The sequence below is a fragment of the Lates calcarifer genome, linkage group LG23, assembly GCF_001640805.2.
Source record: "Lates calcarifer isolate ASB-BC8 linkage group LG23, TLL_Latcal_v3, whole genome shotgun sequence".
Classification (NCBI taxonomy): domain Eukaryota; kingdom Metazoa; phylum Chordata; class Actinopteri; family Centropomidae; genus Lates; species Lates calcarifer.
Window position 1 is genome coordinate 4,428,450 of NC_066855.1, and position 27,435 is coordinate 4,455,884.

At 42.0% G+C, this 27,435-nt stretch overlaps 1 protein-coding gene across 1 annotated transcript in view; it reads right to left on the bottom strand.

Moving 5' to 3' along the window:
- LOC108895303 (transformation/transcription domain-associated protein) overlaps positions 1-27,435 on the bottom strand; it is a 78,978-nt gene that overhangs the window by 29,641 nt on the left and 21,902 nt on the right. The window contains 24 exon segments of the mRNA XM_018694028.2: positions 881-1,016; positions 1,899-2,011; positions 2,293-2,430; positions 2,803-3,090; positions 4,606-4,725; positions 5,136-5,282; positions 5,589-5,768; positions 5,991-6,204; positions 7,947-8,068; positions 8,456-8,655; positions 10,212-10,361; positions 11,304-11,432; positions 12,912-13,125; positions 15,021-15,167; positions 15,906-16,016; positions 17,370-17,507; positions 17,787-17,945; positions 20,076-20,258; positions 20,260-20,283; positions 20,749-21,015; positions 21,966-22,094; positions 25,880-26,078; positions 26,666-26,847; positions 26,999-27,163. Coding sequence (XP_018549544.1) covers positions 881-1,016; positions 1,899-2,011; positions 2,293-2,430; positions 2,803-3,090; positions 4,606-4,725; positions 5,136-5,282; positions 5,589-5,768; positions 5,991-6,204; positions 7,947-8,068; positions 8,456-8,655; positions 10,212-10,361; positions 11,304-11,432; positions 12,912-13,125; positions 15,021-15,167; positions 15,906-16,016; positions 17,370-17,507; positions 17,787-17,945; positions 20,076-20,258; positions 20,260-20,283; positions 20,749-21,015; positions 21,966-22,094; positions 25,880-26,078; positions 26,666-26,847; positions 26,999-27,163 — 3,855 coding nt within the window.

Below are 27,435 nucleotides of genomic sequence, written 5' to 3' on the forward strand. Positions count from 1 at the left end.
TGGGCAGGCAGGTAACTGAAAGCCCTGCTCCTCTCCTCCACCATAAAACAAATCACCCTGCAGCAGATGCCAGGGTAATTATTCACTCACGCAGCTGTCGTAAATATTAGCTGCTAGAACCAGAGCTATGAAGCGAGGGATGAGGAGATGGAGGTGGAAGTAGAGAGCATAGTATTAAAAAAGAAGAAGACTGAGCAAAGAGGAGAAGGTGGAGAAGTAAGAGGCTAAAGACGGAGAAATGGGCACACCGATGAAGGAAGGAATGAAACAAGGAGGAGGGGATACAGCAGGAGTTGCCGCTACCATCCAGACAATTTAATTAGGTGTCACCTTAGGACAGAGCGGCTCAATGGATTAGTTCCAAGTCTCCTTGAAAGAGCAAAGCAGGAGTATTTGTTATATGTCCGCTACTATCACGCGCTCACCACCCGTCTACACTTTGTTTTAGGAAACACGAGGCCAATAAATTAACGGACCAAACAGCTGAACTGCATTTCCACGGCTTTACGGCCAGCTCTCTCATTCTCCCCGGGGGTGTGGGTTTGCGGAGGGGCTGAATGGTACCAATATCAAGTTTCTATACTTCACACTGACATGACATGAGGCCTGGGCTCAATATACAGCACTGTACCGGAAAACAGGAATAAACAGAAAAAAGAGTGGAGTCTCTGGTTCACTGGGTTCACACCTACAGGCTCCAGTATGTCTGCGATTGTGTTAGTGAGAACTTGTGGTCATAGTTTCTATTTTCTGTCAAACCGTTGGGGGTTACTGCACCCTCTGGGAGACAGTGAGAGCGCACATGAGTGTGAATGTGTGTTTGCATGTGCAGAAATCCATATATACATACATTTTTATGAGGTGACTGTGCATTCCTTACCTGTACCAGAGCTTCCTTCATAGCAGCCCAATTGGAAACCCTCCAAGCACACTCGAGCACGAGATAAGGGTTTGAGTGACCTTTAGATTGGCCGTATTCTGTCAACGGTTCCCACTGGTTTAGTTCCTTAGAACAGCTGTACATGAATACAAGGGAGATGAAAAGTTAAGGAAACTTTAATTTATACTTTTAAATGTGCTACAGTGGTAAGATTTTAGCAATAAAATGTATCCATTTTATTAGTCAGGTTCACAGTGCGTCATTTAGAGCTACCACTGTTGGGACGTTCGCCTGACTAAAAATTCACTGTTGATCATTCTGACTTTTTAAAAATACCTCCTGGGTTTTTCACATTTGCATAGGCCCCTTGGGGTTTTTAGGTTTTTAGTCTCACACATATCATTAGTGTGTCTCCTTTTAATTTTATGAATGATTTGCATGGTAATTACATCAAATATTTGAGGAAAAATACACTAAATATTGGACACGATAAAATAACAGTAGTGGTTTTTGAAACAGGACATACAACTGTGAAGAGTCATTTGGCTCTGCAGAGAGGCATGGTGGATATCCTAGACTGTGGCAAGTTGTTATTAAGAAGCCATTTAATTTAGATATATCACAGAGGAAGCAGACTGGATGCAGATTTCCCTGCTGACAGAGACATATTATAGTGCCTGTGCCACATCGATATATGAACAAAAATATATTACAGGCCTGCAAAGAAAAAAATGACATTTACAGTTTCATAGAGGAAAAATATACATATCATACAAAAATTCACTTTGTTCATTATATTCTCCAAATATTGTGATTTCTGGATAGCCAGCTGAATAATTCAATGATATGATGAATGAAATAAATGTTATCTGGTTTGTATAATCAATAGTGCACAGTATATATATGAAGGTATTAAAATAAAAATCCACCATGGTTTTGTGCTCTGCTGGCTCTCACTTGATGTGCAAGAAGACTGCCCTCTGGGATAATAGCATCTTTTCTGTTCCAGAAATCTTACCGTATCCAGTGGTCCTCCCAGAGCTGGTACTCAGGGAAGATGGCTGGGGAGACGTTGCTCCTCTCATGCTCTTTTCTAGCCTTCTCCATCGCTTTCTCGTAGCTTTCCTGGGCCTGAACAGACACATTGTTTAAGTTTTAGTACCAGTTGTGTTTTAAAGGGAAAATAAAATGATTGTTTGTGCAACGTGATATGTTGATGTAATATCAAGTCTACCCTCACTGTATATGTAGAGAACGAAATAATAAAATGCATTACAGGTTAACAGCACATCAAACTACAGTGTCCATAATAACCATAAAAGTGAAAACAAACCCTCATGACAGTATTTATTTGCAGGACTCATATATACATTTTACAGTGTTGCCTGGTTTTTCATCGGATTTTCTCTAACCTGTTCAAAGAAGCCGTGCTGCTCGTAGGCAATGGCAGTGGCCGTCTCAGGAAACTTGCACCTCTTCTGCCACAGACCTGCCCACATGTCCTCCTCTTGGAGCAGAGAGTAAAGCTCTGCTAGGGAGTCCAAAATCTCCTATAGAGAAGTAGAACAAAATGTGGATGGCAGCAGAACAAATTGGAAAATTTGCAGTGATCAAGGCTGTAAATTGAATGAGAACGGCTTTGGTAATGAGTCTGGTTCAAACAGGGTGAGAGGCAGATTTGCCAACTTTAAACTTGAGGCTGTAACAGCTCAAGACCGTCCACAGTGGAAGAGGAGGATAAATAAAAAGAACCGTAACACTTACAGGGAAAGTAATATAATAAACACAATTAACCCTAATGTTAACAACCACCTACCAAGTGATGTATGATCAAAATAAAAAACTATGGCACAAATTATCCAAAACATGAATAGTCCTCATCAAAAACAAATGCAGCTAAAGATTAAATCTAAATACATTACCTGCTGAGGTGGTGTGATGCTCTCCTGCTCGTAAAACTCTGTGCTCTGCTTGGGTTTGCTGTGCAGGCTGAGGCCCTTTTCAAAAGCCTGCTGCTCCAGCATTAAAGTGGAGCGGAGCCACAGGTTGTGCGTCTTGCCCAAGTACTTTAGCACACACGGGCGGATGGGAATAGGAGGCACACACTGGGACATGGCCTCCACAAAGCAGTTCAGGGCGCTGGGCTGGCAGTCCCGCTGGGCCTGGTGGCTGCCACTGCACAGGAAAGGGCTCATTTCTCCTGACAAAGCCTGGAGAGGTGGGAGAGAGAGAGAGTTTATCAACCACCCAGTTTCACATGAGCAGCAGTGCACTGATACAGCATATTGATAAAGGCATTCTGTTGCATGTATGCAGCGCAACATGATGCCTTTTTCCAGTAAAAGAGAGTTATTTAAAAAAAAAAAAAAAAAGAAAGAAAAACAGGTAAGAGGACTGGAAAGGGAGAAATACATTATTTGCAGCCTTCCTGCGTACGCAGATGAAAACAAACGTAAGTTACTGCAAGTCAGTTAATTTCCTGTAGAAATGAGCAACATAGGATTTTGGACACGGTTGAATACAACAGCTATATTGTGATTTTAGCATAGTATACATACAGTTGATGTAAATAATACTGGAAAATATCAGTATCATGATGTCGACTTTAATCATTTTGTCCAGTTATACACAGAAAAAAGCATGAGTTTCTTGTTTGAACAGCACAGGGCCACACTATGCAATCAGAGACTCTCAGACCGCCCACAACTGGACAGAATAGACTTAGAGTGTGACCATAGGGTTAGCGCTCCAATAATCATGACTGACACACACTCAGAAATAAATGATGTATTGGTAATGAATATAATTTTCACTGCCAGTTGACAGCATGGAATAATTAATGCCTTGATGGTCACTTTAATTAGATTGGTGGTGGAGAAGGCCAATATGTCGTCAAATTCCTTCCTATGAAGAAGATGCTTTTCTATCATTCCCATGAAATAATCAGTGTGGCATTATAAAGCCTGGGCACTGGTAATCACTCTATTTTCACCATGAATTGATATGGTGTAATGGTGGCATGAAATTCAGAGCTGGGGCAGGCATCAGAATAAACACATATGACATATTTGTCACATCATGGTTGTCACAGAAGAAAAAAAAACTGTAATTTGAAGCCATCTTTCTATTGACTGCATCTTCAAGATGTTCAAGAGCTCAATCACTTCAAATCAAGGCCTTTCAATGAGTCTTAAAATACTCTATATGCATCTGGTTCGTTAAACTCATTACAGCTTTCCTCCCTCGGCTTTCGCGTTTCTATATTTAGCATAAATGAATCTGTCCTCATTAAGTGGAAGTACACATTTTGAGACAGAAATGGGATGGCCAAGGTCAGAGTTACTGTCTGCTTGTTAACGTCACTGTTAAGATACAGAAAACAATATACAGGATGTAGGTGATCTAAGGGGTAAGGGATCCTTTTCAAATAAGCAATGTGCAAGTCAAAAATACTTAGATACTTATTTACATAATGAGAAAGATTTTTAAATCACTGGACACTTTATGGATTTAAAGAAGAAATGACAAGAGCCCTATAGTATGTGTCATGCAGAGGTAAAATATGTTGCCAATACCTAACATGTAGAGGGGCTTCACATATTTCCCTACAAAGTTGGACAGACATCCTGTTCACAAAGGAAGTTGCATTCCATTCACAATATTGAAAACATGATATCTTCATGGTCACACGTGCAACTTGAGCCAGGTTAGTAAGTTGTACTCACGTGCTGCTGCCTGTCAGAAAGGATCTTCCAGAGGCGTGGGAAAAGCTGAACCCAGGTCCTCTCAGCCAGCGGTGTGGAGATGTGACAAAGCTGGACCAGAGCGTTCAGAAGTGCCCCCGTCTAACACAGGCCAGAGAAAAATGACAGCCGCTGACTTTGCGATCTTTGGCCCCAGGACTAAAGAGTACTGTTTATTTACAATCCCACTGGGTGCTTAATATTATTTGAAAATCAGCTCTTGATTTTAGAGCTAGAATTAAAATCAGCAGGGTTCAAGATCATGAAAAACATCTGCACAGTAGAGTTGAGGGAAAATATTTTAAAAATTTGATGAAGTTCATCATTTCAAACACTGTATTCTCTTGTAATGACAGTAGTAAGTAATCAGGGTAATTTTAAAAATCCCTTCACATAATGATTAGATGTATAATTTCCTCCAGCCTTGTCCAAATCCAGCCAGTTTCATCAACCCCTCGGTACACTGAACTGAAGGACAGACTACATGCTGGCTCCAGAGGGACCAACCTTACCTTGACTTCCCGTAGTGAGTCAAGGAACTTGTCGTGGCGGTTGGTAAGCATGTGCAGTTGGTTGCCTGTGTCTCTCTCGGCCTGCTCCTTAGTCTTGGGGATGGCAGTCTGGTCCCCTGGTGCTAATTCTATGTCTATTTCCACATCCTGGCAGAAATGAGAGAAAAGGAAAACAACTGTCTTTGAAGAGAGCTTTGACATTTAGTCTTCATGGACACACCACTGTTCTGAAAGGCGACTGTATAACATTAACCATCAACAGCCTCTAGGTAATGGGTGAGAGATGAGAGCAGACACTTATTTTAACGACAGACAAAGAAGCGAGGCTTTAATCTTTTCTCAGAACCACAGTATGTAACACTCCTAATGGGATAATGTGCTAATTTGTGTGGGAGAGCATGTCTGTTGATGCATTGGGGTACATGTGTGTGCGTGTCTGTTTGTGTGTCACACCTCCTCCTTGGTCTCGCTGTTCTCCCTCTCACGTGGCTCCTGCTTGACATGCGTTGCCATGGCGAAGGCGGCGCGGTCATGGCTGTCAGCCAGGTTGATGACGTTGGTGATAGACGGCAGCATGGATCCCTGGCAGCTGGTGCCAATGATGGTGTTTCGTTCACACACTGCCAGCAGCAGCTAACAAGCACATACACAAACACACACACACAAACAGGTGCAAAACACGAGAACATCAGTAACAGTAAATGATATGACAAGCGATGGGCATGACAAGACAAACTAAAAGAAAGGCCTAAACAAAAGAAAGACTTATTATATGAGTCAACAACACACTCTTTTTAATGCAGGATAAAAGGCTTAAAAGCAGTGCTGGAAGATCAGAGGCAGCACTCTGTTTACCTCTATGCACTGTTTGATCCAGAAGTGGCTGCCCATGGCCTCCCAGTTCTGAGAGCAGCAGATGTAGAGCAGCCTCTCATAGACACGGCGCTTCATGGAGGCGTCAAACACCTCAAAGAACTTGGCTCTGATCAGTGGCTGAGTGCAGCGAAGCCCTGAGAGGAACGCGGGCTCCAACTTGGATGTGATATCACTTCCTGAAAGGCTCTCATCCCTGAATAATGTGACGGACAAAACATTTATTTGACAGAGCTTGCACGTGGGCTTTTACCCATTTTACTTCCATGATTCATGATAAAACAATTAATGTACTTGAACATGAACATGCCACATCCACATATGCATGGAAATACTGTATATAGTAATGGAAAGCAGTCGCTGCATGGATGCAAGAGCCAATAACTACAATGAAACAAGTTGTGCATCCTCACGTAATTTGAGTGATAAAAATCCTTGATTCACGTTCTTTGACCCAGGGCTTCATTTCATCAGGAGATGTTTATAGAGCAAACAATACCACTGAGTAGCATGTGAAGAGAATAGTAGTAATATATGTCAAAAATTAATGGCATATGCCACTGATTCTCTATCTCTATCTATCTATATCTATTACTTTAACTCCTGTTAACTACAACTACAACTAATAATTAAACTGCACAGAAAGGCGTAGTCAGTCTTCATTATCACATTTTTATAAGTTATGTGCAGGAATTATCTGAAAACTTGATTAAGAGCCAAAACTAGCCAAAGAAAAATCATTAAAACGGATTAATCAATATTGACAGCTCAAATGTTTCTGGTATTGCTGTGCAACTATAGACATAATTCATAACTGACAAAATACATTCCAACCAATCTTGATTGGGTTTAAGGGCTTATTTATAAATATGACAGGTATGACAAAAAAAACATTAATCTCATGGCAACATTCAAATACAACATGCCAGGATGTTTAAAAAGCCATGTTATGCCATGCTGAGGATCACTGGAATGTGAGGAGATTGAAGTTAACAATGAATATTGGGTGAAATTGAATATCTTTGATGTTGAGACTACAGCGATAGTAAAACACTAATAGCCATGCAATAAGCACTTAAATAACAAATGTCATCATTTCTACATCATCCTGCTGCACTGAATGAGTCTCATGGGTATGATTCACATAACATAGGGAGAGAGGGAAGGTGGGATAAAAGCGACAACAAAGGCAAGGCTACCACAGCTGCATACTGCCCCTATCTGTGCTGTTTTCTTAATCACACATTGTTCTGGAACAGCTGCTTTATCATTCCATTATCATTACTTGCTGTCCATCATGGCTTTACTGCTTGTTTTAAACCTTCTGACATGAAGAGCAGATGGGGTGGAGGGATACAGGGTACATTTGGCTGATTAAATGTGTATGTGTGTGAGACAGAAAGACAAAGGGAGCCATAGTTTGATGAATAGCGGGCAGTAGGACAGTCTCTCCCCTCTGGCCCCCACCTGCTGGGTGTCCTGTCATGAGTTAGCTGAGTCCTGACACTACTGTAGACCTGTGAGAGACCCATTCGCAATATCTATCTCAATCACTAACCCCCTGTCTTTCTCACTCCTCCTGCACAATACCACCCTGCTCTTCTTCAAATTTTTCCTATTTATAGCTACTGTTTCCTATAATTTATTCCTCTGCTACCACGTACCCCCAACAGATTCTAAGCATTCCCATCTATCTTTCATGATCTATCTTTCCATATCCTTACTTCTATCTTTTAAAAAAAGATGAATGGACAAAGCTCATGCTTCAAACCCCCTCCCTCCTTATCTCCATTTTCCATTGCTCCCTTTCACCCAACCTCCCGTGTCTTTCCCCGTCTCAACCTCCCGACCTTCATCCTCCCCTGTTAAGGTGGATGCAAGGGCAGTATGGCGTCAGTGGCACGGCCATTTGGCCATGTGATGAATGGCAGTAATTACCGGTAGACGTAATTAACAAGGTCCAGGAACTGGGCGTTTAACTCAAGTTCATCGGGGAAACGCTTCTCTATGTAGGTCATCATCTTCACCAGCAAAATGGACTTCTCACGCAGGTTCGGCATCTGAAAATTAAAAAAAGCAGATAATCTGTTCAGTTATTTTCTAACAACTGCATCTCTATGTCCACCTCAACCCTTTACTGCTTACTCTCCTCCTATTGCTTAAAAGAAAATAAAGACCAAAGACATCTCTGTGGGTATTATGCTAATGTTAACCTGACTGGGTTTAGAAAATGTGCTTTGCTTGTTGTTTGTCCAAAGGTTTCATACTTTTTAAAATGTACACTGATGATTCAGCTCTTGGATTCACATCTGCTATTATCAAAGAAATAATGCAATGGTCAACAGAATCACACAATTGTATGTTGGTCCATATTATATTTGTATAATTTAATGTTGTTTCAGAGTCTAACATTCACTGTATCACACTAAGAAAAACCTCGTCCTTACCTGGTTGGCAGCCATGGGCGAATTGTTTTTCACCCACTCTTCCACGATCTTGACGACAGCGCGGAGGATTTTGGGGTCAGGTGACTTCTCGATCAGCGAAGTGAGGATGACCTGGATGAAGTTCTTCCTCATTTCCATGCTCATGACGGACAGTCGAGTTTTCACCAGGTCGAGACTCAGCATTACCAACTCACTGGTCACTGTGAGATCAGAGGTTATCCAGTCAGTTTGTATAATCTGGGTTTAGCCTTCAATATTATCTAGGTAAGTAACCACCATATAGGAAATGGCTTTTGTTCTTTTTTTCTTTCACTGATTTCCCAAAATGTAAGAGCTGTGTGTAAAGTTTTGCCTCAAGTCCTATTTACTCAAGAGTCACTCACATCATCAATTTAACATTTGCTATTGGAGTGCTATGTGAATCTATTTTTTTAAATAATGATAGCAGGCAAAATACAACAAAAAAATTTCAATACATTAAGTACTTAAGATTATTAGATTAGTGAGACATGAACACAATTTAGAGGCAAAGGCCTTGCTGTTCAGATAGCCTTTGGTCTCAGTGAATATAACTGCTCCTACTGGAGAGTAAATGTCTGTGTTTCCCCGATACAGTCATTAGGGGCCCATTTAAAGCACTGATAGCATCTTACAACCATTACCTCCCGTCTGAAGTAGCAACAGGAATTATGTACTGCCTACTTCTATAAACCTGGTAAAGCCAGGCTCAGAGAAGAAAGTGAACAGAAAACATTAATGAATTTTGGTAATAATCATGACAAAGCTAAAAAAAACCTGAAGCTTTTAACGAACAACACTTACACAATCCTTTACCCCTGCAGAGAGACATACAAGGCAAGCTGTGTTCGCACGTCATACAGTGTCTACCCTTTCAAATCTAGCAAAACATTAAACGGTGACCATCTGTTTGCTTTATCCAGAGTGGCTTGGGGACAATGCAGGCTGGGAACCAGAGTTGAGGAACATTCCCTGTGAAACCAGACTATCTGTAGAGTGGATCTCCCCTCACCATGATGGCTATTGAGAACACAGGCGGGGCCACTGATATAGAACTTCAGATAGGGTCTTTGAATGGAGCTAGGCATTGCTGAGATACATGGGATATTTGAGCTCTAAAGGAGTCTGAGGAAGGTCACCATGTGAGTGTGCGTGTGTGTATTGTGTACAACCAGCCTCACACACAGTCAACCCCTTGTTGGATCGGGGTTGGGTACTCTAGCCTTCCTGATAATGTCAGCCAGCTTTAACTGCAGCCCTACAGAATAAGTTCAACTGAAACAGCAGTTGATGTCTCATGCACAGTCTGGTGGATCTTTTGAGCTTGAATTGCTACTCAGGTGCCATGAACTCAAGAACTGGGGTAAATATTTGAGTCACACAGGGAGACATAGTAGAAGAAATGGGGGCAGTGGGGTAAGACTAACTGGAATCAGGGAATTACTGTGATTGGTTTTTGGATGTGTTGGTGTGAACACGTGGTGTATGGATGGTTTTTAATTCATGCTAGAGTGTGCTTGAGTGTAATACTTATTTGCTGCTTTTGCAGTATCATCACATTGTCAACTAATCAACACTAGCTCCTCTTATTTTTGAACACAAACAGACAATGTATTTTGATATTGATAATACGTGTAAATTGTACATCCTTAAACTTCTGTTCAACTATATTTGTATGTGTTATTACTGTGCCTGGCTTTGTCATATCTTTCCATTGAATTCATGCCTAGGCATGTACCTGTGCTGGTTTCGGTGACCCCTGGGTTGGCCTGCTGCGGGCTCAGGTGTTCCCGCACCATCTTCTGCAGTGAGCGCATGAATATAGAGATGAGGCGGTCGATGTAGCTGGCATTGTAACTGCAGGCTGACTTCAGGATCATCAGTGTTCCTGGAAGATAAATGGAAGGGAGGGGATGCAGGTGAAAAGGAGGAAAATATAGGAAATAAAAAAATCTGACAAGAACCTCAACCTCTGTTGAGTTAGGTAAAAGACAAATACACATGTGGTCAGCATTCTCAGAGCATGACAAGGACTTGATTCTTTATTTTATTCTATTTTTATAGGAAATCTAGCAAAGGTTCCAGTGTGTCACAGAGGCAGGGATAGGTATGAGTAATGTCCCTCTTTGTCACTGCTCCCTGGAGGGGAGACAAATGTTAAAATGTCACCCCCCTGGTCAGACGGATGCATCACATCAGTGTTACCTCTTTTCGACAGCAGGATACCAAAAGCTCCCTATTGACCACAGCTGCCATTTTGGGAAACCATACCAAACAGCATTACCTTTACACTGCTCTCCAATTGCCATTTGGTCACATTAAGTCCTTTATTTGGAAAGCTGCTATACTGTATTTTAAAATAGTATAATAATAATAATAATAATAATAATAATAATAATAATAATAATAATAATAACGATAGTCTCCTTAGAATAAGCTTTAATGTAAATCTTTTCCATAAATACTCTACTACATCTGGGTGGATAACAGTAATGTTTGTACAGGGAAGGTAGCCGAAAGCAGCAATCCTTCCCAAGACAACCTTTCCCAAACCGCTGGACTGTGGCCTCCGTTTAAACAGACCAGATGTTAGTCTAAGCAGCAGGGCCCATCGGCTTGCATTTTAACGACCCACTCACTGGACTTAATTGCTAAAAGTGACTGAGAGATAGCTTGCTTTTGTGGGGAAAAGAGTGGGAGTGTGAAATATATTTAAAAAAAAAAAAACAGGGTTTATGAGCAACAAAGTGAGAGTAACAGAGCACAAGGGGATAGAAATGAATTAATGAGAGGAAGAAAAGAGGGAGAACTGGAGAGCTGAAGGTCTTACCAAAGAGCTGTGTGGGGTTAGTGTTACTTGTGGCTTTTTCATAGTTGGTAAGTCCCTCGTAGATGACTTTGCCCACAGCCGCATACAGACACTCCAATTCCTCATACTTGGAAGCCACACTTGATGTGCCTGGAGAAAGAGAACAACATTTGCTTCAAACAAAGAACAGCTGAAAATCTAATGCCTTGCTTTTAACACATGGCAAAGCAAAATAAGCTTAAGAATTTAAGCATCAATTATCCTAACAGAAGAGAACAGTGGTACAAATACGCTGCCTGGCCAAAAAAAAAGTCGCTACCAAAAAAAAGGTCACACACTCTAATATTTTGTTGGACCGCCTTTCGTTGTAGCATTGTGTTTCGATAAGCTTCTGCAATGTCACAAGATTTATTTCCGTCCAGTGTTGCATTAATTTTTCACCAAGATCTTGTATTGATGATGGGAGAGTCGGACCACTGCGCAAAGTCTTCTCCAGCACATCCCAAAGATTCTCAATGAGCTTAAGGTCTGGAAAATGATGTCTCGTGCTCCCTGAACCACTCTTTCACAATTTGAGCCTGATGAATCCTGGCATTGTTATCTTGGAATATGCCTGTGCCATCAGGAAAGAAAAAATCTATTGATGGAATAACCTGGTCATTCAGTGTATCCAGGTAGTCAGCTGACCTCATTCTTTGGGCACATAATGTTGCTGAACCTAGACCTGACCAACTGCAGCAACCCCAGATCATAGCACTGCCCCCACAGGCTTGTACAGTAGGCACTAGGCATGATGGATGCATCACTTCATCTGCCTCTCTTCTTACCCTGATGCGCCCATCACTCTGGAACAGGGTAAACCTGGACTCATCAGACCACATGACCTTCTTCCATTGTTCCAGAGTCCAATCTTTATGCTCCCTAGCAAACTGAAGCCTTTTTTTTTTGATTTGCCTCACTGATTAGTGGTTTTCGTTAAGGCTAGACAGCTGTTCAGTCCCAATCCCTTGAGTTCCTTTTGCATTGTGCATGTGGAAATGCTCTTACTTTCACTATTAAACATACCCCTGAATTCTATTGTTGTCTTTCTAGGATTTGATTTCACCAAACGTTTAAGTGATCGCCGATCACGATCAATCAGGATTTTTTTTCCGACCACATTTCTTCCTCGAAGACGATGGTTCCCCACTATCCTTCCAGTTTTTAATAATGCATTGGACAGTTCTTAACCCAGTTTTTGTAGTTTCTGCATTCTCCTGAGATGTTTTCTCTGCTTGATGCATGCCAATGATTTGATCCTTCTCAAACAGGCTAACATCTTTTCCACAACCACAGGATGTGTCTTTTGACATGGTTGTTTAAGAAATGAGAAGCTACTCATTACATCGGTTGGGGTTAAATAACTTAAAATAAATAGCTGAAAGATAATCGCCCATGCAGTAATTATCCAATAGGAGGCTCTTATTTGCTTAGTTAAATCCAGGTGGCAACTTTTTTTTGGCCAGGCAGTGTGCAGTGGATAATTTCTCAAGAGAGAACTCGTGAGATGCAGTGCCTTCCTGAGTTTTAAGTATTACTGGTATGACTCAATCCCTGTTTGAATTTATGTATTACGCAGTGGAAACTTACTAGGCTCAGTGGGGAAGATGCTCATGAGGCGAGAAAGGAGGGAGTGGACAGCCCGCAGGACTTTGGTGTTGCCACAGGTCATGCATGCAGCGATGCCCCGTTGGAGGGGCTTGAAGTGGGCCAGGATGGCTGGGGACTGCAGCACAGTCAGCAGGAAGCACAGGATCTCTAGTCCAGTGCAGATGTTGGAAATGTTAGCCTGTGCTGGTTGCTCCTGACGGGACACAGGGGAGAACAGTGAAACCGATCAGTGGAGTAGAAGGAGTGTGTACATGAATAATGCTAATAATGTATTTTTGTTGCAAAAGACAGAAATATTTAGCACCTATTATGCTTCTTATTAAATGTGATCCCCATATTTAGCTAAACATGCAAATATATGTTATAGCCATATAGTGTACAATGCTTAAATAAAGCAAGAAAAACTATAGTGCAAACTCCTCAGATACATAAATCATTCAAGGTTTTATTCTATACAAAATCCAGACAACTAAAAAATCAATATGTATACATAGAGGTATTTCTCACACAAAAGAACTAAGGCATTGTGATTGCTGCTAAACCAAAGATCAATGGCCAACATCAGGTACTAATTTTGTCTAAATTGCAATCAAGGTTTACAATGATGGCAGGGCCAAGAGGATAATCTGGGACAGATCCATGGCACTAATCTTGGCTAATGAACAAGGTGACTCTTGTGATAAGACTGCTGGTAGATATTAAGGTGGTATTGATTTGGCACAGTATTAACAGAATGGGACCTTGTCTCCAGAGCCATGCAGATAGGGCATATGTATGTGTGTGATTGTGTGCATTTTTTGTGTGCGTGTCCTCTGCTCCTCCTAATTTGCCCTCTCGCACCACTCCTCCTGACTCTTAATCACTGTCATGGCAGTACAATGAGATGATAAAAGGTAATCCGATTTAGAGCATTGTTCATTAGTCTGAGTAAGACGGCTGGGCAGGTAGAGCATGCTCCCAAGGGGGAAGGGCCTGTGTCTGTGCATCTGCATAAGACCCACAGAAAGCCTTGTTTGTCAGACCATCCCTATGGGATCAGGAGGGGCTGACTGGGTTTGTGTGTGTGTGTGTCTAGGCAAAGAGAAAGGAGTGGCCAATGCAGAGATCCCCAAAAGAGAACAAGGGGAAGTACGTGACAATTGTGGGTGCATGGTGATAACCTCGTCTGAAAAGTGGCGCCACATCAGACCAAAGAGATGAGTAGAGAGGAGAGGAGCAACGGCTAGAGAGAGAGAGGGAGGGGGAGAGAGAGAGAGAGAGAGAGAGAGAGAGAGAGAGAGAGAGAGAGAGAGAGAGAGAGAAGAGGCTGTGATAAGAGGCTGAAAAGAAAAGAAGAGATGAGAGGAGGCAGTGGTGGCAAGAGACAGGGAGAAAGGCAGGGAGGAGAGATGCAGAGAGGCACAGTGGGGCGATACAGGATGAGGAGTTTAGGATGAAGAGGAGTGGTGGGGTGGGGTGGGGGGGTTGAATGAGAAGGCACAGGCCAACACGGATAGACTCCTGTTATCTCACCAGTCATTATTTTGTCATTATGGCAGTTTGTGCCTCACTTCATGTATTACTGATAACAGACAAAGGACTTGGAGGCATTAGAGCAAACACTAAGAGCTTAAGCAGGAAGAGGGAAACTTCTGCAGTCTCTGGGAAGGAAAACAGCAGAGACACATCAGTTATCCCTTACTGTTTGCTGCTTACTGCTGTTAGCCAAAACAATAACAAGCCTGAATATTCTGAATTTTGCCTGAAATGCTGTTTCACTTTCACTGGCAATTTTAAACAACAAATACTGTTTTTGGACTTCACAGAAGTACAGCAATAGTCCCCATAACTAAACAGACAAGATGAGCCAGACACTTTCGAAAAGTTCATATTAATAAATGGGAAATCCAAGGAAAAGTCATGACAGGTCTGGACACTGACTGACAAATGATCTCTGATAAAAGCTGTGCAGAAACACAGCAGTAATGACAGCTCAGCACCAAAAATGTCACCAACACAAGCATAAATCTGGCTACATGAAATATAAAGGGAGCCTAATAAGGTACATAAGGACCAACTGGTCCATTCTGTAGGCATATACCGTCTTACCACTGTCATAAGTAGTTTGTCAAACCACTGTAGCTTGAGCTCGGCGCGAGGCCACATGTCAGGCCTGAGGGCAGTCTTCATCAGGCTAACACATCGACGGGACAGCAGCTCCCCTGGAGACCCGGCCACGTTGGTGCTGTCATTCACCTGGACAGGAGAGCAGGAGGAAGATTGGTATCATTATCCTTATCAGTGACAATGGGTCTTAATCTTCAATATCACAATGGCATCCTGACACGGTAAGAAATCATATCAGCATAGCATAGCCGAGAGGGAAACTGTCCCTCAATCAGAAAGCCTAGTTCAAGCCTTCATGGTGACAAGCATCCACCCTGCATAGGCATCCTCAAGGAAGATAATGAATCCCTAACAGCTCTATGTGTGGTGTTCTTTGGTTGATGGTAATCCAGTGGAAAGATACAGTTTTTGTACCGGGATCAATTTAGTATCACAATACACTGTCATCAGGTGGAATACAATGGAAAGACTGTGTTTCTATAGACTGTTCTGTGAGCAGTGACTTATCCTCACCGGTTATACAGAAGGTTATATTCAACAGAGATGGTTGAATGAACAGTGAGAATGGAGCTTGGCCCAAAAAAAGAAAGTAAGAAAAGTCAAGGTGAGTGAATCTCAACAGTCTATTTCAGGCTTGGAACAAAGGTCATCACTGCCACTAGACCAAGGGACAGCTGTGCAAGGTCTGTGCGTGTGTGAGTGTGTGGAGATGTGTTAGGACAGCCACCAGGTGTGTCCTACCTTCACCACTGAGGGGTTAGAATAGTTCTGTCCTACCTGGCAGGCGCTATGGATGGCAGAACTGTACCTGGTGTGAGTGAGATGAAGTGCTATGTGTGTCTGTGGTGGTGACGGTGGGGGTGTTACCTGGCATGCAATCCTGATGAGGAAGTTCACCACAGTGTCTGTATGTTGTTTCTCGACAGGTTTGGTGAGCATGGTCTCTGTACCTGGCATGGACTGGCTGCGGCCAAACACCTAAAAACACATATAAACATAATTATTAATATGTCAGTTTTTATACTGAGAAAAGCAGAGTCTATTAAAAAAAAAAAACATTAAACCTCCAGTGGCTTAGAAACTGTAGACATACATGATAACACTCTGTGACAGCAGTGCAAACATTATATAAAGTCCTTAGTCAGTGGGGAATATCAGGGGAGAGCCTACAAAAAATCTTTTTTTTTTCCTGTTCCTTGCTTACAGTGAAACGTGGGCTGGAGCCATGATTTCCTGATAATTATCCCGGCAATTTCTGAACAATTAACATTTTCCACAGCTCTAGTAGAAACAAATGCTACTATTGCATTATTCTGACATCAGGTAAAAGAAGCTGGAAATTACCCTGTCATTATGACTGCGACTACTAAGACCTATGCCAGTGTTTACAGAAAGTACAGCAGCTTTTGTTTAGGTATTAAAGTGATTTTAAACACATAATAAAAAAGAATCTGTGGTTGTGTCTGTGATTTGCGATGCTTTGCAGGATGTTGTGTGCATATACGAACAGCCAAAGTGCTGTTGTGTTGCCTTTATCAAAGTAAAAAATGTCAATTAGGCTTTCAACATTTTCAGTAAGAGTAAGACATTCACATTTTGGAATTCGTTAGCTATTTATACCAAAATGAGAAATATCACTGTACAATAGGTGAAGCCAGTCAATAAACTTTATTTGAACTATGTGTTCACTGCCCAATCATGGCTTTCCAGTCTATGACACACAGCCACAGACAGATGCAGTAAGGAAGCATCATAACGGTGTCTAGCAAAACCTGGAGACTTGTGATTGCAAGCTAATGCTGCAGCAAGTTTCTATTATAAATAAAAATAGACCAAGGATTATCTTTGTACGCATCAGTGATTAACCACAGTGTAATTCAACAACTTAGGTTCTGATTTTGAAAAGGCACTTCTTGTAACACAGGCATCTCATCCAGTTTTGAGACCTCAGAAAAAACAGACCACAGTGGGATGAAACTAAGATGAAACAGTGCAGCTGCACTACGGTTGTAAGGAAGCGTGGAGAAAGGCAACAACAACCACGCTGTCATCGCTGATGTGGCAATGTTTTTCTCAGGCAGATGTAAAAATGGTTGTCTGATTAAAGGATCTTTCAAAATGTTCTGCAATCATCCAGAGAAGCACTGAAGCACAGGGACACCAAGCAAGAACTCTGAAGGTAAGACGTTAATTTTGGAGGGTGTAATCGAAATCTAACAAGATGTAATGAACTACTGTGTAGCCTGTTCCTTGCTAAAGCGAGTGGGCAGGGGGACCTGTCAGCCACTGCCACATTCTGCTGGCATCTGAGTGACTGTTGATTGAGCTCACCGTGGAGGCTGCTCCAGCTGCTGTACGGAACCTCTTGACGTCCTGTCCAGTGGCAGCAGCTTCCAGAGACAGCCCTCTTTTCACTGCTCCCCCGCTTGTTCCTTCACCACCAGCAGCTACTTCAGCCTCAGACTCCGGCTGCCACACCAAAGAGAGGGGCAGATGGGAGAGTGGGGGAGGATAGGGGTGAAACAAACATAATTACAGTTTCCAGAAATATGTTAAGATATGTGTATATCTTGTCAAGGTTTTTGACCAGCTGCTACAAGATTATGAGTCAGGAGTATTATGGATTATGGGTGAGAGAATATTTTAATCACTAAGATAAATAGCTTTATTTTGCAAAATATTAAGCATGTCTAGCCTCTCTGTTTGGTTTTGGGTGTGACTGTGTATTTACATAATCCAAGAACTCACCTGCTGGTCTTTGATTCTCTGTAATTCCCACTTAATGACCACCTCAGCCAGGTCAACAGCCAGTTTCCTTTGCTCTATGGTCACACTGGGGGTGAAGCCCAGACGCTGCATTGCACTGATCATGTGCTGCACCAGGTGGTGGCGCACAGGGTAGTACACCTGGAAAGAGACACCAAGGGGTACACATTTAAGAATAAGTATGTGAAATTTATATAATAAAATCAAGCAGTGACTCAACATGTTGCATAGCTTTCAAGCATGGAAGAGAAAAACACTGATACATTTTGCAGGATTATAAGTTTAGAAACAATCCTGTTTTGCAAGATAGTTAAACTCCCCCCATGGTGTGTGTCCATCAAAAAAACATTTCTCACATAAAACCATATTCTTGTATTTCCCTCCTGGCGCCAGCATGCCTTCCAGATGGGTAAAACCAAAAATACAGGCCAAAATTTATTTGGCTCCAGAAATTTCAATAAGCCCCAAACATGTTATGTGGATTATAAAATAATGAAATGAAGCATGAATGTTGTGCACACTAATTTTACATTGTCTATTTCTGGTTTGGCTAAAGAGAGAGCATCCACAAAAGATAAGGAGGACAACATCACCTTGGAAAAGAATTATCCCCAAGTTTTTATCATGGTGTTAAATGGTCTGTTTTACCATAATCATCACTGATCATAACTACTTTTTCCATTGCCTGTTAAAAATCAAAAGCCAATCAAAGGCAACTGTCTTGATTTACAGGAGGTTTCATTTCTTCTACACTGGTCATACGTTGCTCCAGATTTTGGGGTGATAACACATGCAAAGTTAAACAGGGTGCTCAATCACTCTGAGACACTTAGTCAGAAGAGGCAAACTCTAAAGTCGTATTCCCACTTAGTCTCAAGGACATGATGACACACACTTAGCCCAAAGCATTCACACTCTCAAGAGTCACACTCAAGAGTCACTTAACTTCATCGCAAACCGAACTGGGACTCTCAAACGCAGAGACACACGCAGACAAAAGAGCAAGAGATGAGATGTCTATCTGAGGGCTGTTGCCAGTGTCAAAGAATATTAAAGCTTCTCACTTTGAGGGTAATTATAGTCGATAGAGCACGACTTCACAGCCCCTTAATAACAAAGTGGCTAAGCCCTGTCCATCACGTGTGCACACAGACAAACACGCGCACAATCTCTCTATTTCTTTATCATACACATACACACACAAAGTCTCTCATCTGTCTGTCATTATCTCCTCCCCAGTGTAATTATGCTGATGTGATTACATTAGATTAGTCATCTGGCCCAGTGAGAGCAGCCTGTCAGTGAGATAGAGAGGGGAGCTGAGGAAAATGTCAGTCTTCTGCTAAGAGACTGTCGCTCTCTGACTGGCAAGGCGGCAAACATCAGCCAAAGGAGCAAGAGGGCAGAGTGTCTCGGACATCTGAGGACAAGGGCAAACATAAAGGCCAATGATCCTTTGCTGGTGTTGCCTTGTGCACAGACAAGTTGCTCTTTGACTCTGCTGATGATCATTGTGAAGGGTGTGTCTGAGAATGTATCTGCATTAAGGCGATTACAGGCAGCAGACAGTAACTGTCAACTTCACTGCCCAGAGTTACACACACTGCCCAGAGTTAATGATCCTGCTTTTGACTAGGAGACAACAGAGCACAGCACCATTGTCATGGTTACCACCAATGTGAAACTCAAGTTTACATGACTAATATCATAAAAACTACTAATTGTACCATAAAAGATAATCCAGCTTTTAATTTTTTGCCCCATGGACTGGTTCAGAGGTGTCATATGATCCAAGGCACTCAGATAATCAGTAAAAAATAGCTCCTCCAATCTTTTTCCCCATGTGGTTCCCTGCAGTTGCTGAAGCCACACTGAGCAGTGAGCTGGTAGCAGCAAGAAATGGCAGTGGATGTACAGAAGAATTGCCCTCTCACTCTTTGTGGTGGCAGGTTACCTAAAAGTACCATAAAATGTAAACTATACGCAGACACTCTATCATCAGTAATTAGCCAACCTTATGAAACAGATTACTTTGTGTGGTCGGCATTGGGATGAACACCACAATGTGTTAATTTTAGCAAACTGTGTAGACGCGTTCATCATGATTATTGTATGACACAGAAGACAGAAATCAGATTTGTTTGGACTGTCCTGTCTGCCTCCACCCAGCCTGAATAAATATGCTGGGAATCAATACATTCAATAGTGATGGACTGACAGTAGGTGGTGTACTATTGACCAGTGCACCATTGATCGTTTATATCCGCTTACCCTGAAGTGCTGCACAATGAGATGCAGGATGTGAACCAGCTGCGGTACTGTGTGTCCCTCCTCTACAATGATTTTGCGAGTCCAGTGGGTCAACATCTGGTGGCCATCCTCCATGCGGGCGGGCACAGCTGGGGTCAGAATGGCCATGGCCTGCCGTACAATGGCCCGTGCCTCCATAGTGTGTGGCCTTCAGCAGGCTGTGGAAGACCTATACAGAGTACACAAACCATATCTAATTTGGTAACATACCAACGGTTTCCTTTTCTTCTTCCAAACCCTTTAACTACTGTTTCCCTTTCTACACATTCATATTTCATTGGATGTGGGCTTTCAGACAATGCAGATAAACACACACTCTTTCACTTTCTCACTCTCGCAAACAAATATACACCCTTACCATTTGCTCAATTCCACTATATCATCATCTTTCTCCACAAGCACTATTCACACAGTAAGTGTACTTATTCTAAGTATCTTCCATTGTGTAGACTGCTTTTGCGCTTTAATTTCAGTTGAATCTTTTTCATCTTAATGATTTCCTTGTTTTGTCTTCCTGCATAGATATGCTTTTTACATCTACTAAACAAGTTTTATGTGTATTCTCAGTCTTAAATTTTAGGTAACGTTAAACCCATGTTCCATGTTTCCTTTCTGTCTTTGTATCTCTCCTCACCTGCAGGACGATCTTCTTGTGAATGGCAAACTTTGCGATGATGTGGGCCAGAAGTAAGTGACCGCTGTATTTGCAGGCAGGGTCCACGCAGGCTTTGGGCAGCAGGCACGGCCAGGCGAAGGTCATGAGGCGCCGCAGCTTGCTGTTGCGTGACTTGTTGTTGTCGTGAATGTGGTGCGGTGCATGCTCCACCAGCAGGGTGGAGAACTGCAGCAGGCAGATTCTCAGTGAGTCCAGCAGGTCAGCCTGCTTCTCTGGGTCCAGAACCTTGGAGAGGGATGGGAGAGATGTGGGGGTTACATAGTGCTGGGTGAAGAGGAAACAGGAACAGATTTTGGTGTCCATTGCACAATGCCAGTGGCACAACTTTTTTGTGCATGTAGAACAAAAATGCCTGAGATCTGAGATGAGGTCAACAGAAGTCTTAGACGACTTAATGCATCTCATCTATATAAATAAGAAAGAAAACTACATTCTACTGAATATACTGTTTCCCTGAATAGCTACAGTATACTATACTGCACTATTGTTTACTTCCAAGAATTACATCTGAGTGACACTGCAGCACAACAGCAATCCACTCTCTCACATATTGAAACCGTCTTTCAGAAAGACAGCTCCCCACTCAAAAATACCCATCACCATCTGAATTCCCTGGAGAGGAGGTAGAGAGGAGAACAGACAGAAAGAGGGAGGTGAGCGAGGAAATTAGTTTTAACCAGACCGTAGAGGAGCCATTAGCAGCCATTAGGACTGGTGTTAGTCAGTGATGAGATCTGCCAGAGCACAAACAAACATGCTGACCTTTAGCATGGTCACACCATGACATTTACACCAGGAATTATAGTCTGGTCTGATGAATGAAACGTGATGGGAAGAGGGAACTGGTGGCGTGGTGGGAGGAAGAGAGAAAAAGACAGATGGACGAGACGAAAAGGAAGTAGCAAAAGATGGGATGCCAGCAATTAAGCAGGGAAGAAGAATCATACTAAGTGGGATGTGGTTGATGATGACTGAGAGGGTGGAGATGTGTTGGACTGATAAGGCATTATGAGAGGAAATGCAGCAGGTAATGAAATCAGAGGGGCTGATGGAGAGACAAAGTTGTTGAGTAATGAACAAAGAAAGCAGAGGGGAGAAGTGAGCAGGGTTGAATGTGAAGATAAATGTTGAGAAGAGGAAAAAGAATGCCTGCAAGCATGTGTGTGCATGTATACCTTAGTGATGAAGACGCTGGTAATACTTTCAGGATTGTCTCCTTCAGGGTTGGGCGGTCCAAGCAGCTGCTCACCTTCACCCTTCTCAAAGCTGTACAAGAAAGCTGGGTTCAAGATGTGTTGAAGCACCTATGACACAGGAAAAAAACATATTGGAATGATTTTAATGATAAGAAACCTTATAACATTCTAACAGTTAATTAGGGGAATAGGCAACCTTCACTCCCTCAGGTTTTAAAGACTACAGTGGATGATTTCACAGAGAACACACCTTCAAGAAAGGAGAAACTAATCAGTGAAATCACCTGGTGTGGGCTTTCAAAAGCTGCTTAAAAAGAAAAACTTGCTCAGCACCTCTTCATGGCACATCATCAGTGATGAAATAGTAATCTACTCCAAAATCTATTCTAAAATCAGCAGGACACAGGCCCTTTTCAGATTGATAATAACAAGTGAAAACACTTTGATTCTTCAGCGAGGGGAAAAAGAACTTAAGAGTATAAAGACAGACTTGAGGAATAGCATGACAAATGTTACCTAAATCCATGGTAATACAAGGTGTGACATTTTAAAAAAATCACAGAAGGAAACAATCTCAACCTTTGCGATAATACCAAAGAATCACCACATGCCATCTTAATTAATCCAAAAGCATTAAAAGAGAAAAGATTTAAACTACTACTGAGGCAAGGCTTCAAATGCTATTTACCAACACCCCCGAAACCTGCAGGGATAGTTACCAGGAATCTGCGAATGAAGACAAAGGCGTGATTAGCTAGTAAATGCAGAATAACCCCACCACGGCACAACTAACGACTGCATTTATTAAAGAAGCTGCTATCTGTTAATGAACCCGCATCTTCAATCCATCACTGGGGAGGACAGGGCATCGCTCAGTGGAGAACGAGCTGTGGAAGCATATGTTCCAGCTCCTCCATTAACACATTACTCACACACGCTCTGCACAATGTACATGCATGGCTGATAGACTCGCACGCACATGGAGAGACACACACACACCCATAAATGAAGACACAAAGAAAATGCATTGAGCACACGTCTGTTCTTCAGTCTCATCTGTTCCTATTAATTCTACATTTCTCTGACATCAATCACTGAAAGACTACAGCTTATTTTTGTGATGCCATTAGATGATGTGATCCTGCAGGCTGTATCTGTTAATGCACATGTGCACATGTATTACCTCTGGGCAAGCAGCCTAGATCTCATTCTGCAGGTGTCTTAATTATCTTAAATCCCATCTCCATACCCTTAAACAAATAACAAGTGTGTGTTGTGTGTTGCAGCTACCACAACAGGGGGGAGACAGTGGAAAGGGGAACCCAGAATGTATGGGTTTTATTGTGGAGTAACCACAGGAGGTCTTGAATAATAGTCACTACCAGTACTACAAGTACATACTTAAACCCTTTTTTAACCAGTGGATCATTTTTACACACAGTTAGGGGAAGAGCTGCAGGGTCTAATTTCACTGTGTGCAAATCTCACACCTCAAATAATCAAGCTAAGCCATTAATTTTAAGATGTCTGCTTCAATAATGTGTTTTTATTCAACTGGTCTAATACTGTATGTACTGCTAGTACAGTTGCACTCAGGTTTTAATCTTGTAAAGCTTCTGCAGTTATTCAAACATGTTAAAAGGTACCTTGGCATTAAAAAAATGAAAATAAAAGAAACAGAATTTAAATCTACATGCAAGAAGAGGCATTTAATTTTTTAAGGTGTAGGTACTAACAAAAGTATGTATTGATGTTTCAACCTAACACTGCAGTTTGACTTCAATCTTCACTGAGGAGATGATACTAGCACAGCATGTAAACACATTCTGATGTTACACTGTATGTCATGTCAGGAACAAAAAAAGGCAGCAGAATGTGAAACAGACGCGCCATGCTTCATAAATATCATACACTTGTTTGTTTGCTTGTCTGCCTTTTTGAATTCTATTCCATGAATAGTCAAGACGCTTTTCAACAACAACAGAAAAGACAAAAAAAAAAAAACAAGTAGCACAAAAGCAGTTTTCTGTAAGAACTGTTACAACAGAACAAAAGATGCAATACAGGAGCAGCATGAGGTCAGTCTGTGCTATCATAGATGATTCATTGCTGCTGTCCCACACTGTCTCTCTCCTTCTTTCTTACACACTCCTCTCTGTGTCTAGCCAGAAGTGGAATATTCTCCCAGACCCCTGTGATGCTACACAAGAACATGAACCTCTATATAATTCCCAGGCATACTGAAAATGCGCGCACACACAGAGACACACGCAGTCTTGCCTGGGATATTATGCTTCCGGGAAAATGCTAAAGGCAATTATTTAAATGTCGGTGGAGGTAACACCCACACTCATTCTCTTGCTCACGACTCAAACACCAGTCAACACAAAAATATTCACACAGAAACACATCCTCTCTCTGTGTGTGTGTCTGTCTGTCTGCCTCACAAATGCACAGCCAGCATCTGCTGTGCACCAGAGGAGAACAATTAAGGGAAAAACAACAAAATTCTGTTGGGGTGTGGGGGAGGGGGAGGGGGTAGGGTGGGTGCTGCGGCTCTGCTACCAAAGAGACTAAACTCTGCGCTGCTAAAAATTCTAACACAGCATTTTGGCCCAAAACAGACACAGCACAGTGAGTTGGCCTGCCTTTATTTTCTTTCTTTTTCCAGTCCATATGCTGCTAAAGCAACGCAAGCTGAAAATGAGCAAAAAGAGCAGGGTGGAGTGAACAGCATCATGGACACAAGTGTACATCCTTGGATTTGGGCACACTTGCCAGCTTCTTGTCTACGTGTACATGCGTGTCTGTGTGTGTGTACAGTTGTGTGTTCTTGCCACACATCCATTTGGCTATGTGCTATTGAGTGCCAGGGCAGGCCTTCCCCACTGACCCGCTTGTACTTAACAGCAGTGCTGTTGCTCCTCTGTGCCAGGCTGTGTGCCTGTTACAGCTGTGCAAAACGTGCGTGCGCACATCTGTCCGTGTGTGTATGGGTGAGTGCATGCATTCGAGAGAGAGTGGGCTTAATTAAAAAGCAGCCTGAATGATTGTAATCCTTGCAGCAGCAGGTCAGGTAGAGAGGACAGAAGCATTCATCTGTGAGCCTCTGCGGGTCTAGAACCAGACAAAATGACCTTCCTGACTCGATCACAGAACTTCTGCTTCAAAACACACCAACCACAAAAGTCACACAGATCAGGTCCCTAAATGCCTGCATTTCCCACAATGAAGAAGAATTTGCAACATTTATAATATGTCATTCAGCCCAGAAATGTGCAATATGGTCAGTCCATTTTTATCTTTTTTTGCCAGCAATAAGCAATAAGATGTAATATAAATGTTTTTTTCCAGTTAAGGCCTACAAGTGCACCACAGTTTTAAATTAGCATGTTTGTCTGAATATGTATTTTTTGTTGTTTTTTTTTTTGTTTTTTCAAAACCAAAAATAAGCAATAACTGCTGTGCTACAACAGAGGAGAAAAATAAGAGCAAAGCTGCAGTCTTTAATCCTTCTCTGTTAGTGTTTCGAGGGATAAGCATTATAACAACTCAATTTTAACAATTTAGACATTTTATAGTGTGTACAAAAACAATTATTAAATGTATCCATCAACATAATCTAATTTGCTGCTTAATTCACCATTTGATTGGATCCTTTTCATATTTTAGTTTGATTTAAGTGTTCTCAACTGTTGTGGTCACATTATGCTTGTAAAGCCAAGCCATGAGCCACAGGCCAAATACTGGATATTTTTCCCTGTGTGGTCAGTAATACTGTGCATTCTACCAAAAGATGATAGGCAAAACTGTAAAAGACTGTGGGGAATTTCAGGTTTTTGTGGCATGTAGTCATAAATGGACTGTCTCATTGTGATTGCCTGTGTACGTACCTTAGCTTTGAGCTCATCGTTGAAGTGTGGGTCATTAAACTCGACAAAGCGAAAGAACAGGGCCCGTTTCTGCGCGATCAAGTAGTTCCTGGGAATTTCCTCCTCCATATATTCCTTCAGGAAAGTCATGTTGCATAAGAAGCGACCCGTAAAGGCCCGCAGCAGCTGGAACAGCAGCTCAATCTCGGAGTAGTTACGCCTTCAGGGGAGACAGAGAGGTCAGTATGTTCAGTGCTCAGGTAAAAAGAGAAATGTCTAGTGTCAATCACAAATATACTGTATGACATTATTTTCAAATAATCTTTGATAACAGTGCGACTGGTATTTTAGCAATAACAGAGGGGTGACTTAAGATATACACTCCAAAAGTACTGTCTGGAGCAGTTGGGGGTTAATTGCAGGGTCTAAAATAAACATCTGCTAAGTGCCTAGTGCACAAAGTGTACTGGCTCTTTCTCAGTACTTGACAGAGAGGTGGGGAAGAAGGTCATTCATGATTGGAATGCCATATATTTAGTAAAAGTTAGAAACAGAACTAACTTTAAAAATGATCAGTATTATTAGCCTTAAGCCCTTAGACAAACTAATAACACAAATATGATATCCAAACAGTCACTGAAGTAAAATTTACATTCCATTGTTAATTTCTGATTAATGCTTCCTTCAAGGTTCATCTGCAGTAAATGTTGAGGGACAGCAGACTGTCCTCAGTTCCCTGTCAGCAGGTCTTACATGACAACTCTGTCCAAGGCATGTCATCTGCATTACAATGTGAATGATACATACTTGCAGTAGCTTAGCAGGCAGTAAGCCAGCAGCTTGGGCTCCTTCCAGTTGGTAGCAGCCATGTTGTCTTTGCGATGTCTCTCCTGGAACGCCTCACTGACCCAGACTCGTCTGAGCTGACTGACCAGAGAGTGCTGCCCTGCCAGCCAGCCCTCATCATTCTTCACTATGATGCTGATGATCTGAGCAAAGAGGATGAAGAAAAATGGTTAGATGTTAACTGGTGGAATTGCTGGGGATTATGTAGTGTTCAGATTAGGATTAAGCACCACCTAAAGGTTATATATACACATACACCTTACCTTAATAGAGTTATAATTAAAATGTGCGTACCTTGATGGCTTGGAACTGTAAATCCAGTCTGGCTGTGGTGGTGGAGGGTGATCCAGGTCGAACAGTAGCTGCAGTGCCAGCAGGAACCAGCAGGGGGACGAAGCGGTTGGGATTAGAGGCCAACACGTCTCTCAGTGGCTTGGCATCTTTGTGTTTCAGAAAACTCTGTATATGAACACACACACATAGTGTAACTATAACACTAAATGAAATATAACAAGACTAGAGAAAACTATTCTCACTGCACTGGTTCAACAACTGTAACAAAACATGACAGAAAAGTATACATTTTTAGTGTGATCTGTCTCTATTTGCTTTTAGGACCACTGAGATTCTCAACAGCCAATATATCCCTGATTATAGCCCATTACTGAGGCAGCAAAAAAAAGCAAAATGCTGTTCTAATAGCAAATGTGTCGATGAAAAGACTGAAGGGA